The 16,288-nt window shown below is 41.7% G+C and overlaps 1 protein-coding gene across 4 annotated transcripts in view; it reads right to left on the reverse strand.

The window, feature by feature from the left end:
• CACHD1 (cache domain containing 1) overlaps positions 1-16,288 on the reverse strand; it is a 223,048-nt gene that overhangs the window by 48,495 nt on the left and 158,265 nt on the right. For all 4 annotated transcript variants that reach the window (XM_031001956.3, XM_063698040.1, XM_055349954.2 and 1 more), the window contains 4 exons: positions 15,053-15,179; positions 11,798-11,942; positions 10,276-10,492; positions 2,531-2,680 (listed from right to left, as the gene is read on the reverse strand). In XM_031001956.3, coding sequence (XP_030857816.2) covers positions 2,531-2,680; positions 10,276-10,492; positions 11,798-11,942; positions 15,053-15,179 — 639 coding nt within the window. The remainder of the gene's footprint in view (positions 1-2,530; positions 2,681-10,275; positions 10,493-11,797; positions 11,943-15,052; positions 15,180-16,288) is intronic.

Genomic DNA, 16,288 nt, shown 5'->3' on the forward strand with positions numbered 1-16,288 from the left:
GGTGACAGCAAGGAAGTAAGGAAGTATCTGCCCAGGCAGACCTTCAAATCTAATGGAAGAGAAGTGATCCCTTCCTTTTGGGCCTCATTACTCCTCTACTATTGAATTTCATTCATCTTCCATGTCTACCTATCTTCCTCACTGGGTCATAAGCATCTTGCAGACAGGAACTTTGTATAATACAGCTCTGAAACCTCAGTACCCTGTGTTGTACGTGGTAGGTGGTCAGTAAATTTTATTTTCCTCCCTTCCTCCTTTTCTCCCACCCTTCCTACCTCTCATGAATGAAAGAATCCAACACAAAGGAGAAAAGAGCAACAGGTGGTCAGAGATGACACTGACGGGCACGTGCCCATGCATCCTCACCCACTTCAGCTGCTTTCAGTCCTGTGCTAAGTGCTCAGAATGCAAAGAAAACTAAGGCATAGTTCATGCTTCAGAAGTTCACATTCTTGTGGAAAGTGGAGGGAGAAGAGAGAGAGGACAGTATGTGAGCACCTTACTATAGTATAATGGGAGACATGCTTGTCAGAATTAGGCAGAAAGTGCCAGGGGACAAAGAGGACTGGACAGAGATCTGGCCCTGGATGGCAGAGCTCCACCTCTGAGCTATGCTGTCTGAGACAGGAAACCATATAAGCTTTCATAAACTCCTTATGCTGGCTTTGAGGACCCATTCTTTTGGAGTCTTGCTCTGTCGCCCAGGCTGGAGTGCAGTGGTGCAATCTCGGCTCACTGCAAGCTCCGCCTCCCGGGTTCACGCCATTCTCCTGCCTCAGCTTCCAGAGTAGCTGGGACTACAGGCGCCCGCCACCATGCCTGGCTAATTTTTTTGTATTTTTAGCAGAGATGGGGTTTCACCGTGTTAGCCAGGATGGTCTTGATCTCCTGACCTCGTGATCCGCCCGCCTTGGCCTCCCAAAGTGCTGGGATTACAGGCATGAACTACCAAGCTCGGCCTTTGAGGACCCTTTCTTTACCAGGTACTACATTAAGAACTTTAAACACAATCATATATTGCTTATTTATTATTACAACAACCCTATGCAGTAGATTTTACTATTTTTCATTTCACAGCTAAAACTGCAGTCTAAAGAGATTAAGTAACTTGCCACAAGCCAAACGAGTAGCAAATGTGGACAGCAGCTAAGGACCACTAGACATCAGAGCCTGTGTTCTCTCAAGTGTGGTCTAGAAATCATTTGGAAGAGAATCACCCTGGCCAAAAAGTAGATTCCTGAACCCCTCCTAAGAGGATCTGAATAAGAATCTGAGAGCAATGCCTGGAAATCTGCATTTTAAAGCCATTCCCCAAGGAATCCTTAGCACATCAGAATATGAGGCCCACTGTCCCTAAACCACATGGTTCTGCATGGAAATTTCACAGTTGACAAGAGAAACAAAAGATAGTAGGTGGGAAAGACTGCTTGATCAAGACATGGCTTTTTTTTTTTTTTTTTTTTTGACAGAGTCTCGCTCTGTCACCAGGCTGGGGTGCAGTGCTGCAATCTCAGCTCACTGCAACCTCTGCCTCCTGGGTTCAAGCGATTCTCCTGCCTCAACCTCCCAAGTAGCTGGGACTACAGGCGCACACCACCACGCCCAGCTAATTTTTGTATTTTTAGTAGAGATGAGGTTTCACAATGTTGGCCAGGTCTTGATCTCTTGACCTCGTGATCAGCCCACCTAGACCTCACAAAGTGTTGGGATTACAGGCGTGAACCACCATGTCCAGCCAAGACATGGCCTCTTAAACATAAGAGAAGATGGCCACTTTGAATACTGAGGGCAATGGGCCTGAAGACGTCATGGGAGAAAAGCAATGTATTAACAGGCGGAGAGATACAATACAGCTAGAAAACTGTGCTGCACTCAGACTAGCGGACAGGTTGAATAGCAGAAGGGAAAAAATGTAGTGGTAGCTTGAATTTACCAATTTACTAAACCCTTTTACATTCTGTCATTCGACAGCAGCACAATCCATTTTAATAAGTTGTTTACTGTACATTAAGGCTAATCCTCACAACAACACTGCAAGGTAGATAATGCTTATCTCCATTTTACAGCTAAGGAAGCTGAGGTGGAGAAAGTGGCAGAAGAGGCTTCAGGTGGCGATTCTGCAGGAAAATGTGATATTCACAGATTGGGTTGCGCAGAAGAATCTAGGTCAGTGCTTTGGCTTCCTGCAGCTTAAACCAATGAGATAAGTTAAAACCTTAGATAATCCTAGAATATGAAGGAGAACTGAAAAAAATGGTGGGGCAGGGGGACACTGTATAAAATCCTCTGCAAGACCACGTAAGTGGAGAAGAGGTTTAGAAACAAGCAGTTCGCTGGAGAGACAGATGAAGAGAAAGGAACCTCCTTACACACCCTAAATACCAACATCAGGTAGAGAAAGAGCCGCCTGGTTGCCTTTTCCCATAGCCTTCATCCAAGCACACTGTTATGATTCTTTTTCTTCTTTTTAAAGCAGCATACACTTAGAGGGATCTTTGATCTGAAAGGAATATCTTGAAACTCTACCTACCGTTCATGAGGGCATAGGTGAGAATCATTACAGAGTTGTTTAGAAAGCTATTTTCTTCATTGATGACTCGGAGAGTCGCTTTTTTATCTTCTTCCGAAGAGTCCTTTGATGTAATGCCAGCTGACAGGTAAATGATGACCATGTCTGTATCTAAACAAAAACACATCAATTGAATGCTCTCTTTGGATTCCAGCTAAAGGCAGCAGTTCAGTTTCCTGTTCATGTCCTTGGACTTCCCCACCTCGAGGACTTGCCTAGCCCACGGTTCCTAGTCCCTCCTAATGGATGCTGTGGCTTTCATCCCCCTGCTTCTGCCTTTCTTCCATTCCACCCTTTCTGGACAATGAGGCCACATTTATGCAGCATCAGGTAAGGAGATGTTCCTAATATATTTATCAGATAAAAGGAGGCGATTTCCTTTAGGCACCAATGGTTATAGTAATTTAAGCCAATCCAAATGGAAATCTCTCCTGCCTTCTGAAACAGATGATGCAGAACGCGACTTATCCTTTCCTCTGTGATGCAGGAACATCACCATGAATGCTCGTTTCTTGAGGACCAGGCTTTAAAATGATGACTCTTTCGGGCTCTTCAGGCACATAATGTTATTTGCTCCTAGACTAAATATCTTTAGGTAATTTTCATTTAAAAAACTCATCAGTAGAGCAGTGAAACATGGACTTAGAAGCCAGGTACCTGTGTTCAAAGCCCAGCTCTGCTACTTACAAGCTGTGTCTGGGTAATTGAGGCAAATTTCTCAACCTCTCTACACCTAATTTTCTTTGTCTATAAAATGGGAGTAATGACAGGACTGACTCAGTAGTGTTGCTGTGAAGAATAATTGGTTATTTTACGTAAAGACTATCAGCAAAAAGGTGATAAAAAAAGAAGGTAAAAGAGAAAAAAAAGAAACTACAACACACACACAAAACGAAAACAAAAACCATGCCATTGGATTGAAGGAGCATCCCCTGAGTTAGAAGTGAAATTATTTTCCAAATAGGGCTGCGAGGTAGAATAACTGAGAGTTAATTTTGGTCCAGTAGAACTTCTGTCAAGTGGGTTGACTAAAAAAAACAAAGGTGATTAATTTCCTACAATTAGAGATAAATAAGCAGAGGCTAAATGACCACAATAAAAAGAGGGAAGTCAGAGAGCTGGACTTTTACATCTTCTTTCTAATCTGTAATTCTTTGATTTAACATATATATATATATATATAATGTTGAGAGAGAGAGTGTGTGTGTGTGTGTGTGTGTGTGTATATATATATATATATATATATATATATATATATATATATATATATATATATATATTTTAAGACTGAGTCTTGCTCTGTTACCCAGGCTGGAGTGCAGTAGTATGATCTCAGCTTACTGCAACCTCCTCCTCCAGGGTTCAAGCGATTCTCATGCCTCAGATTACTGTAGTGGGACTACAGGCACGTGCCATTATGCCTGGCTAATTTTTTGTATTTTTAGTAGAGATGGGGTTTCACCATGTTGGCCAGGCTGGTCTTGAACTCCTGACCTCAAATGATCTGCCCACCTTGGCCTCCCAAAATGCTGGGATTACAGGCGTAAGCCACCACGCCTGGCCTCAATATATATTTTTAGGACATCCTACATATTTATCTTTTTACTGAGAAATATTTATATAATATGTTATACACTTACTTCTTCAGGTTTCTGTTATTGTGTTTCAGTTGAGGTTGCTCTAAAGTGACTGCGGCAGGCAACCTCAAACTTGGGTCCCTTAGTGATTCCATGTCTTGACATTCATTCACCTCCTGGGGTAGTTGCCCCTTGAGTGTGGCTAGATTTAGTGAGTCACTTATAATGACTAGAATGCAGCAGAGGTGATGGGACATCAAGACCAAGACTAGGTTACAAAAAGACTGTGGCTTCTGCAAGGGGGGCTTTCTCACTCTGAAGAAAGCCAGCTGGCAGGCTGTAAGCAGTCCTATGGAGAGGCAAGGAACAGAGGCCCTTGGAACTGAAGATCCTGACAGCAAAAGTGTGAGTGAGCTTGGAAGCAGCTATTTCCCCAGTAGAACTTTGAGATGACAGCAGCTCTGCGCAATAGGCTGACTGCCGTCTCAAGAAACTTGTTGGGCCAGAGGCACCCAGCTATGCTGTGTCCAGATTCCTGAAGTACAGAAACTATGAGACAATAAAGATGTATTAAGCCACAGAGTGTTGGAATAATTTGTTACACAGCAACAGTTAATGAATATAGCTACCCTTTAAAAAATTATCCTAATGGTGAAGACACAAAGCTTGAATTTCCTTCAAATTATACATTTCCATTTTAGATTTAAGTATTCTTTATTATGCAGAATTTAACAGTTAACTTATAATATATGAATGTCATAGATAACTGAACTGAGTTTAACAAAATTTGACTCTAAGAAATAAATGCATTCAAAATTCCTCTTATTTACTCCTAATACTTAATACCAATTTTGATACCTGAACATTCTCTAGTGAACATTAACTGCACATTTAAATTTCACTATTTAGTTATCAGAGATTAGGAAGTGAATGCTGATGCAAAAAGAAAATCCACACTTTAGGAATATTCTTGTCTTAAATTAGATGTCAACAAACCAGATGTCAATATTTTTTCAGTTGTATATACAGTTCAGTAAATTATTTTATAAGGACCCTAAACAGTTCATTTAAACTTCAGACTGAAAAATACAAAAAACAAAAATTGCTTGAGTCCCTAGTTGGAGGGAACATATATATATAGATACAGCATGAGGAGGATCTATGGATGACACAAACCATCTCCTCATGGCAAAAGTATATGTGTGATAAATTCCTGGACACATCTAGGGTGGCCTAAAAGAGAACCCTAGTCTCTAAGTTGTCTCACTTAGCCTTATGATTCTGCATAAAATACACTGTCATTTGGAGCTGTTTCTAGGGCAAAGGTCCATGTCTGGAAGGCCAGAAAGCTAGCAGCCCTTGAGCTGCTTTGGTAGCCAAGCATATTTTCTTTCCATTCCAACAATAAGACATACACTCTGTAAGTATCCTTGCTGGCTCTGTCCAACCCCTGACTCCATTCCCACCTTATCCTCAAGAAAAATTGAGTTATTTTTCCACTCTTATCAGATCCGTCAAATTTGCTTTGATTTGTTTTTTTAATGCATTGGGATATTCCCTTTTTAGTCACCCACGTAGAGCAATTTTAGGGGCAAGCAATTACAGGGACTTGGGGTAGAGCAGAGATGCAGCATGTAACTGGAAGAAAATGTAATAGCTCTCCATTTGCTGAGTCTCTCTATAAGCCACCAGGCATGTCTTGGGGTCAACATCAAAAGGGGAAGAGCGACTCATATTTAGGCTTCGCCCATACCATTAGATCTCCACTCTTAACCATCTTTAATTGAGGTTCATTATGATCCTCAACTAATCAGCTCCAAAACAAATTCAGAAGAAACAACTCCAGGATGTTAATGCTGTCAGTTAAAGATCTACCATAAGACTGAAAAAAGGGTCAGAATTGGACAAAAGTTTTAGACCTTCTGGTTGATATAAGGCAAATTAGTGTCAACCAACAATGATTTATGACATGTAGCTTATTTTTATATGGCTACCAATGTGGGCATACACTTTACTTTCATGTACAGACTAACCCTTACAACAATCATCAAGAGTAGGTCTTACTATTTGAATAACCTCACATGTGGCACCTAGAACAGCACCAGATATACAGTAGACATTAAATAATTGTCTGTAGAGTGAAGAGAAATAGTGATGTATAGAGTTTACACTAGAATAAACTTCTAGGAAGTGTATACAGACCCCTTGCTACACTGTTGCCTAGGCCTTGGCCATCTTTGGGCCTGAGGTCAACTTAGGACATCTAAGGCATCTGATCTAGTTTAGCTGGAGCTAGAAGTCTTATAGGAAACTGAATATCATAATAATCACAAGAAATATGCATTGGATATTTATGATGGAATCCTGGATATTATCACCCCTCCATTTACAGGTGAGGAATCCAGGTCTGGAGAAAATAAAACAATATAGACAAATCCACAAGGTTAGAAAAATTTCACAGTAGAACACTGGTTGAAATCTATAACCTGCATAACTCCTGGGCAATATTGCCTGAGAGTACCCTGGGACTGCTCCTTAACAAACTGGACAACGCTCATTCCTGAAGTCTTTTCTTTACACAAACTAATCTAGGTTATTTTTTCTCTAAACTGTCAGTAAAAGCTATAAACTAGAGGCCAGTGAGCTAAGCCTTAGAAACATCTTACTTGGGCTAAAAAGGGCTCCTCTGAGTATTTAGAAAACTGTGCCTTCAAAATTTGTCCAAGTCTTTAACGGTCAATCTTCTCGCCATGTTTTTGTTTGCCAACATTAAGAAAAATAAACACAGAAAAATCCAGAGGAGAAATGCCTCTCATCAAACCAGCCTCCTGCTCATGTGCAGTGCAGGAATGTCTGTGAGAAGAGATTTAATGAGGTCTCTATTCACAGTTTTAAAGCTGGAACAAATGTCAACATTTGAAAATCAAGGGATTTCACATGAAAATCCAGATTTCTGGCATCTCTTGAAACAGAAGATCTGGCAGCACTGGGCAGACATTCCTGCTCAATGGACTGAACAGAGGAGCAGCTACCCTCTGGATGGTGCATGTGTCCGTGTGACCATGTTCTCCAACTCATCCTCATTACCTTCCCCCAGCTCACTTGACTCAAATGCGCTGCCTGGCCACTGTGGACATCTGAGTTTGCAACTGCTAGTCTTAACATTTCTCTCCATTATTTGAAAAGTATAATATAGTCAAAACTAGACTTTAAAGATGGTCTGATGACAGAAGAATTTGGTAGAAAGAACACTTCTAGTGAGGAATGCTGACAGGTGGGTGGCGCTGACAAACAGGCCAATCTGCCTTGAGTACCTGAGTTCAGCCTTGTTAACTGACCTTACTGAACCAAGGGCAACTTTACGCTCAGCCACCCCATAATATTGGCTTGTGGATAGCTGATGCTTGCCAAAGCTGGTAGGCCAAATTCTAAGATGATCTAAATGAGCAACATCCTGTATACTGCTGAATATACAGGATGTCCTGTATACAGGACATAACCTGTAACTTGCTTCTAAGAAGAAGAATATGGCAAGTAATGAGTCATTACTCCTGTGATGGTGCTTGCAAAGATGGATGGATGTTTGCCGAGGTCCCTGATAAACTTACACTGAGTTAATCACAAGCGAGAGTAATCTGATCAAATCAAAAGGGAAAGTGGGGCTGATCTAATCAGATGAGCTTGTTAAAAGAGGGCCCAAACCTTCTCTGAAGCCAGGGATTTGAAGAGATGCTCTTCTATTGGCCTTGAAGAAGTAAATGAAATGAGTTTTACAGTTGCAAGGAAATGAACTCTGCCAACAAACGTGTGAGCTCATGTTTGTTGAACCTTAGCATGAATGACCTTAGCATGAACAAACCTTAGCATGAACCTTAGGACTCTGAATGAACGGTAGTCCCACTGACACTCTGACGGTAGCCTTGTGAGACCCTAAACAGAGGACTCAGCTAAGCTGTACTTGGACTCCTGACCCACAAAAACTGTGAGATAACAAATGTATATTGTGCTAAACTGCTAAGTTTGTGGTAATTTGTTATGCTGAGACATAAAACGAACACACCATGTACCATCATTAGTTATAATTACAGTAGCTTCCTTCTTTTGAGGATCCATTATGTGCTAGGCACTATGCTTTGCATTAATCAGTGCTTAGTTTAAACACAGACACAATGAAGGGCTTGGAAATGTATTCTTTAAATTTATCTCAATAGGATACATTAATGTTTTCAAACAAAGAAAAAAAACTATAAACAAATTTTTTTTTTTTTTTTTTGAGACTGAGTCTCACTCCGTCACCAGGCTGGAGTACAGTGGCACAATCTCAGCTCACTGCAACCTCCGCTTCCCGGGTTCAAGCAATTCTCCTGCCTCAGCCTCCTGAGTAGCTGCGATTACAGGCGTGTGCCACCATGTCCAGCTATATTTTTGTGTTTTTAGTAGAGATAGGGTTTCACCATGTTGGTCAGGCTGGTCTTGATCTCATGACCTTGTGATCCGCCCACCTCAGCCTCCCAAAGTGCTGGGATTACAGGCATGAGCCACCGCGCCCGGCCTATAAACAGATTTTTGAAAATAAAAGGGAAAATGAAATAGATTCCTTCAAGTAGTTTCAAAGCATGAGCCTCATTTCAAATATCTTTTCCCTTACTTTAGGATGCATCCTAATTCCAGATTTTCTTTAATACATAAAAATTAAATTAGAGGCCAGGCGTGGTGGCTCACACCTCTAATTCCAGCACTTTGGGAGGCCGAGGTGGGGGGATTACAAGGTCAGGAGTTCAAGATCAGCCTGACCAACATGGTGAAACCCCATCTCTACTTAAAATACAAAAATTAGCCAGGCATGGTGGCACATGCCTGTAATCCCAGCTACTCAGGAGGCTGAGGCAGGAGAATCGCTTGAACCTGGGAGGTGGAGGTTGCAGTGAGCCGGGATTGCGCCATCACACTCCAGGCTGGGTGACAAAGTGAGACTCTGTCTCCAAAAAAAAAAAAAAAAAATTAAATTAGAGTGCCTTTGTACATCTGAAGGGCCATGCTCATCTAAATGACAGCTGGTTAGAAGAAGGAAGGATCAAGGCAAGAATTCCTGCTGCCCACTTCACGTCCACATGTGCACAAGCAGACATCCACTCCAAGTCAAAGAGGAAGCAAAGCTGACAATCAGCATTAGAAAGGATGTGGAGATTCCCTTGGGACATAAGTGTAGACATGATCTAAATAAAGGGGCAGGAAGGGGAGGCTATAAGGGGAGGCTCTAAGAGTCAAGAAATTGTACAGACTGACCATCTTTGATTGGAAAAGATGAGAAAAACCCAGTTAACACCCTAGAATTAGATGATGACGAAGACAACATATGACAATTTTATCCCAAATCTCTTTTTTTTTTTTTTTTTTTGAGACAGAGTCTTGCTCTGTCGCCCAGGCTGGAGTGCAGTGGCATGATCTCAGCTTACTGCAACCTCTGCCTCCTGGGTTCAAGTGATTCTCCTGCCTCAGCCTCCCGAGGAGCTGGGACTACAGGCAACCACCACCATGCCTGCCTAATTTTTTTTGTATTTTTAGTAGAGATGGGGTTTCACCATATTGGCCAGGCTGGTCTCGAACTCCTGACCTTGTGATCCGCCTGCCTTGACCTCCCAAAGTGCTGGGATTATAGGCGTGAGCCACCGCACCTCGCCCCCAATTTTTTTTTAATCCCTCTACGCTGGGCGCGGTGACTCATGCTTGTAATTCCAGTACTTCGGGAGGCAAAGGCAGGTGGATTGCTTGAGTTCAAGAGTTTGAGATCAGAGAGGTCTCAGCCAGTGAAACCCTTTCTTTACCAAAAATATAAAAATTAGCTGGGCGTGGTGGCATATGCCTGTGGTCCCAGCTACTTGGGAGGCTGAAGTAGAAAGATTGCTGGAGCCCAGGAAGTCAAGGCCGGAGTGAGCCATGATCACACCACTGCATTCCAGCTTGGACACAGCAAGACTCTGTCTCAAGGTAAATAAATAAATAAATAAATAAATACGTAAATACATAAATAAAATCTCTCTAAACATCATTGTGTGATCAATTTACAATATATTCCTATTGCCATCTTTATCTATTATGCTTCTAAGTCCTCTGAGAGAACGCACTCACTTGCTTGGAACTTTGTGTTATTGTTTGTACTTCGAATCAGCTGAAATGCCTTTTGGAATCCCACTGCGTGCTGGGTAGGACTGTCTGAAGACTTCACGCTGCTAACAAAGGTGGACATTTTCCTTTTTGTCTCACTGGTGGCTGGAGACAAGAAGGTCTTATAGCACTGGTCTAGTGAGCAAGTCCGGACGGTATCTGCCACAGTTAACACAGAAATCTGCAGGAAAGAAAAAAGAAAAAAAAACAAAACACCAAACTTGTTATCCTACCGTTTAAAGATTTATTTATTTATGTAACAGAAGAGCCCAAGGAGTAAGAAGGCCTACAGAACAGATTCTGAGAGTTTCAAAATAAATCCCTGGAGCCATCCATCTATCAAATTTGAAAAGGATCCATAAGGATTGGTAAAATGGGGAAACCCCTTGAGTTTGGTTTTTGTTCCAACATGAAGTGGTAGTATTGTGTTCATATATAACATTAAACACACACACAAACTATTTTATGCAGAGAAGAGTCATAGCAAGAATGAACTATCCTGTTTTTCAACCTGGAGGTGAGGGGTGAGGGTAAGAGAGTGAGGTGTGTGTGTTTTAAGCCACTAGGTTAGTGAGCAAAACCTCTGGAGTTGGCAAAGTCAAAATGATGAAGCAGAAAATGTCCACAGGCAATAGATTATCATTAGCTGTACCCACACCTCTCTCTGAGGTGTCCCAGAGATTAGTCAGCCACTAGCGGCTTTCCCTTCTCCCTGACTTCCCAACAATCTTGCAATAAAGTTCAGCCATCCATCAGCATCCAAATCCCCCACCCCTCTCTTCCTCAGCGTAACCTCCAGTGTGAAAGTCATGGCTAATTAGAAACCTTACCATGAGCCATAAAGAAGTATAAGACTAAGCTTGGTGGTAGTTACGAAAGAGATTTTTGGATTGGTGGCTGCTTCCTCAAATATTAGAATAATACTCTTTTCCCAAAGTCTTTTCTTTTCCCAAAGTCCTTTTAAAGATGGATTTAAAAAAATATACAGATGGTCCCTGACATACAATGGTTTGACTTTACGATGGTGAGAAAGCGACAGGCAGGCAGTGAAGCTGTACTTTCAATTTTGGATCTTTTCCCAGGCTCCTGATACTTTCTCATGGTGCTGGACAATGGCAGCGAGCCGCAGCTCCCAGTCAGCCATGCAATCACAAAGGAGAACCGCTGATATAGTATTCTGCAGTGTACTGTATTCAATAAATTATACGAGATAGCCAATACTTTATGTTATAAAATAGGCTTTGTGTTAGATGATTTTCCATAACTGAGGGCTAACCTAAGTGTTCTGACAATGTTTAAGGTAGGCTAGCCCAAGCTGTGATGTAGCTCAGGTGTATTAAATGCATTTTCAACTTATGATGGATTTATCAGGATGTAACCCCATTGTAAGTCAAGGAGGATCTGTATATCACAAAACAATAAAGTACTTTAAAAAAGGCATTCAAGGAGAACCTGATGCCATAGGGGTCACAAGGGTCACAGTCACCTTGTCATGTTCGTCGATGGCGCTGAGGATGACCTGAGCAGCGTCCTTGGCAATCTGAAGCTGAGTGTCTGTGACTGAAGCCCCGTGGTCCAGAATCACTACTATGTGCTTTGACTGCGGCCGGACTGTAGAGACGTAGATGGGTCTGGAGGGAGAAGAAGCTCTCTGGGGTCAGTCTTGGTTTAGGTAAAGGGCCTCAACTTAACACAGCTGTGAACACTACAGTGCATGGGCATGTTGGTCTCTGTGTTCTCCCAGGGATGGCACAAGGATGGAGAGATCCACATGGAAGGAGAAACCATATTAGTGCATTGAAAATAATACTTAAGACAACAAGGTGTGTCTGTAGAACAGGGATGGGTAATTTATGCCTTTAAAGATCAAAGCAGACATGAGAAGTTTTTCAGGAGCAAACCCTTTCAGAGGTTGGCTTTTTCAGCATAACTAACATCCTGCTTTTCTCTTTTTTTTTTTTCCAGAAAAAAGCAGGATGTTAGTGATCTTTAACCCAATGCTTTCTGCACAGCTTAAAACTTCTAGTAGTTAAAATCCTCATATAAAATATGCACAACCTCTGCTTGGTATTGCCCAGTGTACCTGTTTTGCTAAAGGATGTGGATGTAGTGGTCCCTTGGGCTGAGAGACCAGCCAAGGAGAAAAAGGTCCCATCACCAGGGTTGGATTCTCCTCTGCAGACTTGCAGAGTGGGGCTTGGCTAGAAGTGAGGCAGCCTATAACCCGTGAGCACGCTGAGCAGCTTTGAATGGCAGGTTTGGTTTCTCTCTTCTCATACAAAGGCTCCTGCTAAGAGGCCCCTTTCCTTTCTGGACTGAAACAATTCACATAGGTCAGCCACCAAAAGGCCCCTTATCTGAGCATTTAAAACTGTGCCATCAAAATTTGTCCAAGTCTGTGATAGCCACTCTTCTTGCCAGGTTTTTGTTTGCCAACATTGAAAAAAAGGGGGTTGGGGGCAGCCACAAAGGAGAAATGCCTCCCATCAAAGCAGCCTTTTGCTAATGTGCAGTGCAGGAAGGTTTGTGAGAAGAGGTTTAATGAGGTCTCTATTCACAGTTTTAAAGCTGGAACAAATTAGAAGGAGTTTAAGAAAGCAAATCAGCCTCAAGAGAATTCTCTCCTTTACTGACATCCCTAAAACACTAGATTTTCCTGTGAAATGTTAGATGCCAGCTGAATCACAAAAGCCTGGGCACAAATTAAGAAACGCATGCAAAGTACCAAAAAAACTCAAAATCTGGCCAAATTTACACTAGTTGTTCTCAAGCCCAAAGTCCTGCAGTAATTACTAAAGTACCACTATATTTTCATGAGTCGATACCATTGAGCCACTAGGGAAATGCAATAAAAAGAATCCAGGAGAGGTGGCTACAGAAATGAAACAGAGTACAGAAAAGAAGGAAAATTTGATCATCTCAACACTGACAAGTAGGTCAAATATTTAACTTTTTAGATTCTCCAAGCTAGGTGGGTGGATTTTCTTTAAAATGACACACTTCCTTTGTTAAAATTCAATTCACATAAATGAAACTTGGGATATGTGTTGGCATTGTCACATCAAGTTGTTAAACGCTGCTTTAGTGGGATATATAAATAGTGATGTTAAATGTACAAACTGGGGGGCAGTCCTCATAGAATGACTGGTATCTACCAGTTCCTTTCTTGTGTTGCTATGTCCTGAAATCCATTCCATACTTCCAAAGAATGTAGAGAACTTGGAAAGGCATCATAGGAAAGCAGTTAGGACAAGAGATGTGAATCGCAGTCTATCAGAGAGAAATGTGGATCATTTAGCCAAGGGAAAAGAGGTTCAAGGGCTAATTAGTGCAGATTTAGGGTGGAGATACATGAAAACTTTCCGAATTGCCTTGTGTAGGTGAATGCTGATTTTGACAAGGTTTCACTTTCCTTTTTAAACTTTTCTTCACAGGTGCTTCGTTAAAATTAGCATGCCATCTAGCCTATCTCTTCTTAGAAGCAAATGAGAATTAGATGGTTCATGGTGGCCTTTGTTCTCGTGAGAAGCCATGATCATGGCTTCTGGTCCAGTCTCCAAGACACCCAAGTCTTCACCAGAATGTGTGGGGAGGGAAAGGAAGAAACCACACACACAATAAAAATATCTTAGGATGACTGGGCACGGTGGCTCATGCCTGTAATCCCAGCACTTTGGGAGGCCTGAGGTCAGGAGTTCGAGACCAGCCTGGCCAACATGGCAAAACTTCGTCTCTACTAAAAATACAAAAATTAGCCAGGCATGGTGGTGGGTGCCTGTAATCCCAGCTACTCGGCAGGCTGAGGCAGGAGAATAGCTTGAACCCGGGAGGCAGAGGTTGCAGAGCTGAGATCGCGCCATTGCACTCCAGCCTGGGCAACAAGAGCAAAACTCCATCTCAGGAAAAAAAAAAAAGAAAAAATCTTAGGAAAAGCACAGATGAAGTATTTTCCTTGGGGAAAAATTCTAGATATAATTTAAAGTGAAGATGAAGGGAAGCTAAAGTAATTGTGTAGACTCCAGGAAATGGTGTGAAAAGTGGGCGCCCTGCACTAGAGCTCCAGATGTTCTGGCATCAAACATCTAACACTGCAAACAGGAAACTGTCAGGATTAAATAGGAAAGTATATTTGCTTCGGGGGGTTCTATAATTAATGAGTCTTGTCATACAAAGTATCTCACCATTATTGCCCTTCTGGCTACATGGTAGAATCTCAAGTCATGTCTGTGAGTGAGAAAAGCAGGATGTTAGTAATTTTTAATCCAATGCTTTCTGCTCACCTCAAAACTTCTAATAGTTAAAATCTGCATGTAAATTTCATGCAGTATGGCCAAGCATGTCATCATAGAAAGGGAAGTTGAGTATAACAAACTACTCTGAGATATGTTATAAAGTTATGTTCAAGGGCTGCACTATAGACAAGGTACCATCATTTACATTTCAACAAAGAATTCTGAAACTCAAAACACTCTAGGTGCTTCACACAATTTGACTTCACGAGTAAGTACCTTTTTATATTTGGCATATTAGATAGCTATAGAAAAGCTCTGGGTTTTGTAATTTGCCCTTGCCTGGAATTTCACATCCACATATACTAAATGGTGAATTCATTTCAGAACAAGTACAAATTTCTGAATCCACAGCTTAAAGGCATAGCCATGAGTAGAAATGAGAAGTTTTATATTTCATGTAGATCGCTCTTAAGCAATAATTAAAAACTTTAGCATGCAAGTCAACATACCTACTGCGGTGTTCGTAGCTGCCCTTACACCGGAACTTGTGTGCTGGGAAAACAGTGAAAATTCCTTCTTCTGAACTGAAATATTGCCACTTAATTCCAGGGTTGGATTTCAGGTTGTCTGCAAGAACTAGAGGGGTAAGGAAAATGAAATATAACCACCAAATCCACAGGTGCATGCAGGCACTGCTCCTCAGGCATCTGTTTTGCATAAACTGCTTGTAGTATGAAGAAATCCCACTAGATACAAGATTGTAAATTTTCTATGAAACATTTGCTTTCTGCCCCTTAAAAAATACCCCAAGAACAGAAAATACAATGTTTCAGCTAAGTGAAGTTATTACTCTTAATATTGTATCATGACATTATATGTCTTGGATTGTTTTTCCAGTACAAATGATTCATTTGCATTAATCTCTCCCTGCACTGAGCTGGTCCCTGTTGGGCTAGCACACACTAGTTGGCTTGGGGTACAGTCTGTAACTGTAGAAAACAGTGATGTTAATAGGCTGATGTTAATAGGCCTCATCACCAGAGGGACTAGACCTGTGACCTTAACCTTGCCTTTACTTCACAATGAAGGAAACAGCATACATGGTACTTAAAAAGACAGGCCATAATCATTCGGTAAAGCTGTTACTTATGGAATGATTCCTCTGTGCCAGTGCTGGAATATAGGCTTCCTTATGTTATCTCATGTCATCCATAAAGCAACCCCAAGATGTGGGTGGTATTGTTATCACTACTTTGGAGTCGAGAAAATATGCTTAAGTGATTTATCAAAGACCTCATCAGTAAATGGCCAAGCTGGGATTCAAACCTGGCTGTCCTGACTCCTGTGTTCCTTACATCATGCTATACTGCCTCCCTTCATCTACACAGCATCCCTACCACTGACCTGCGTCTGCCATTCCCTCAGCCCAAGTGCCAACCACCTTGTTGTGTGCAATCCTGTCCCACGACCTCCATGAAGTCTTTCTTACCCTCTCCCGCAATCAGAATTTCCTCTCTTTTCTGAGCTCTTAGGATCTTTTGTTCTGCTCCATTCTGACTCAGCTATCTATTACACACTTACTATGTGCTGGTCACTGCTTTACATTTGGCAAGATATACAAAGACGAGCACAAAACAAGCCCTATTGTAATAAATGATATACAAGCAGACTTATACAGATGGAAATGGAACAAAAAGAAATTCAGTGGAGGGAAGATTCCACGCAAAGGTAAAAAGGAAGGAATG

This window comes from Gorilla gorilla, chromosome 1, assembly GCF_029281585.2.
Source record: "Gorilla gorilla gorilla isolate KB3781 chromosome 1, NHGRI_mGorGor1-v2.1_pri, whole genome shotgun sequence".
NCBI classification, from domain to species: domain Eukaryota; kingdom Metazoa; phylum Chordata; class Mammalia; order Primates; family Hominidae; genus Gorilla; species Gorilla gorilla.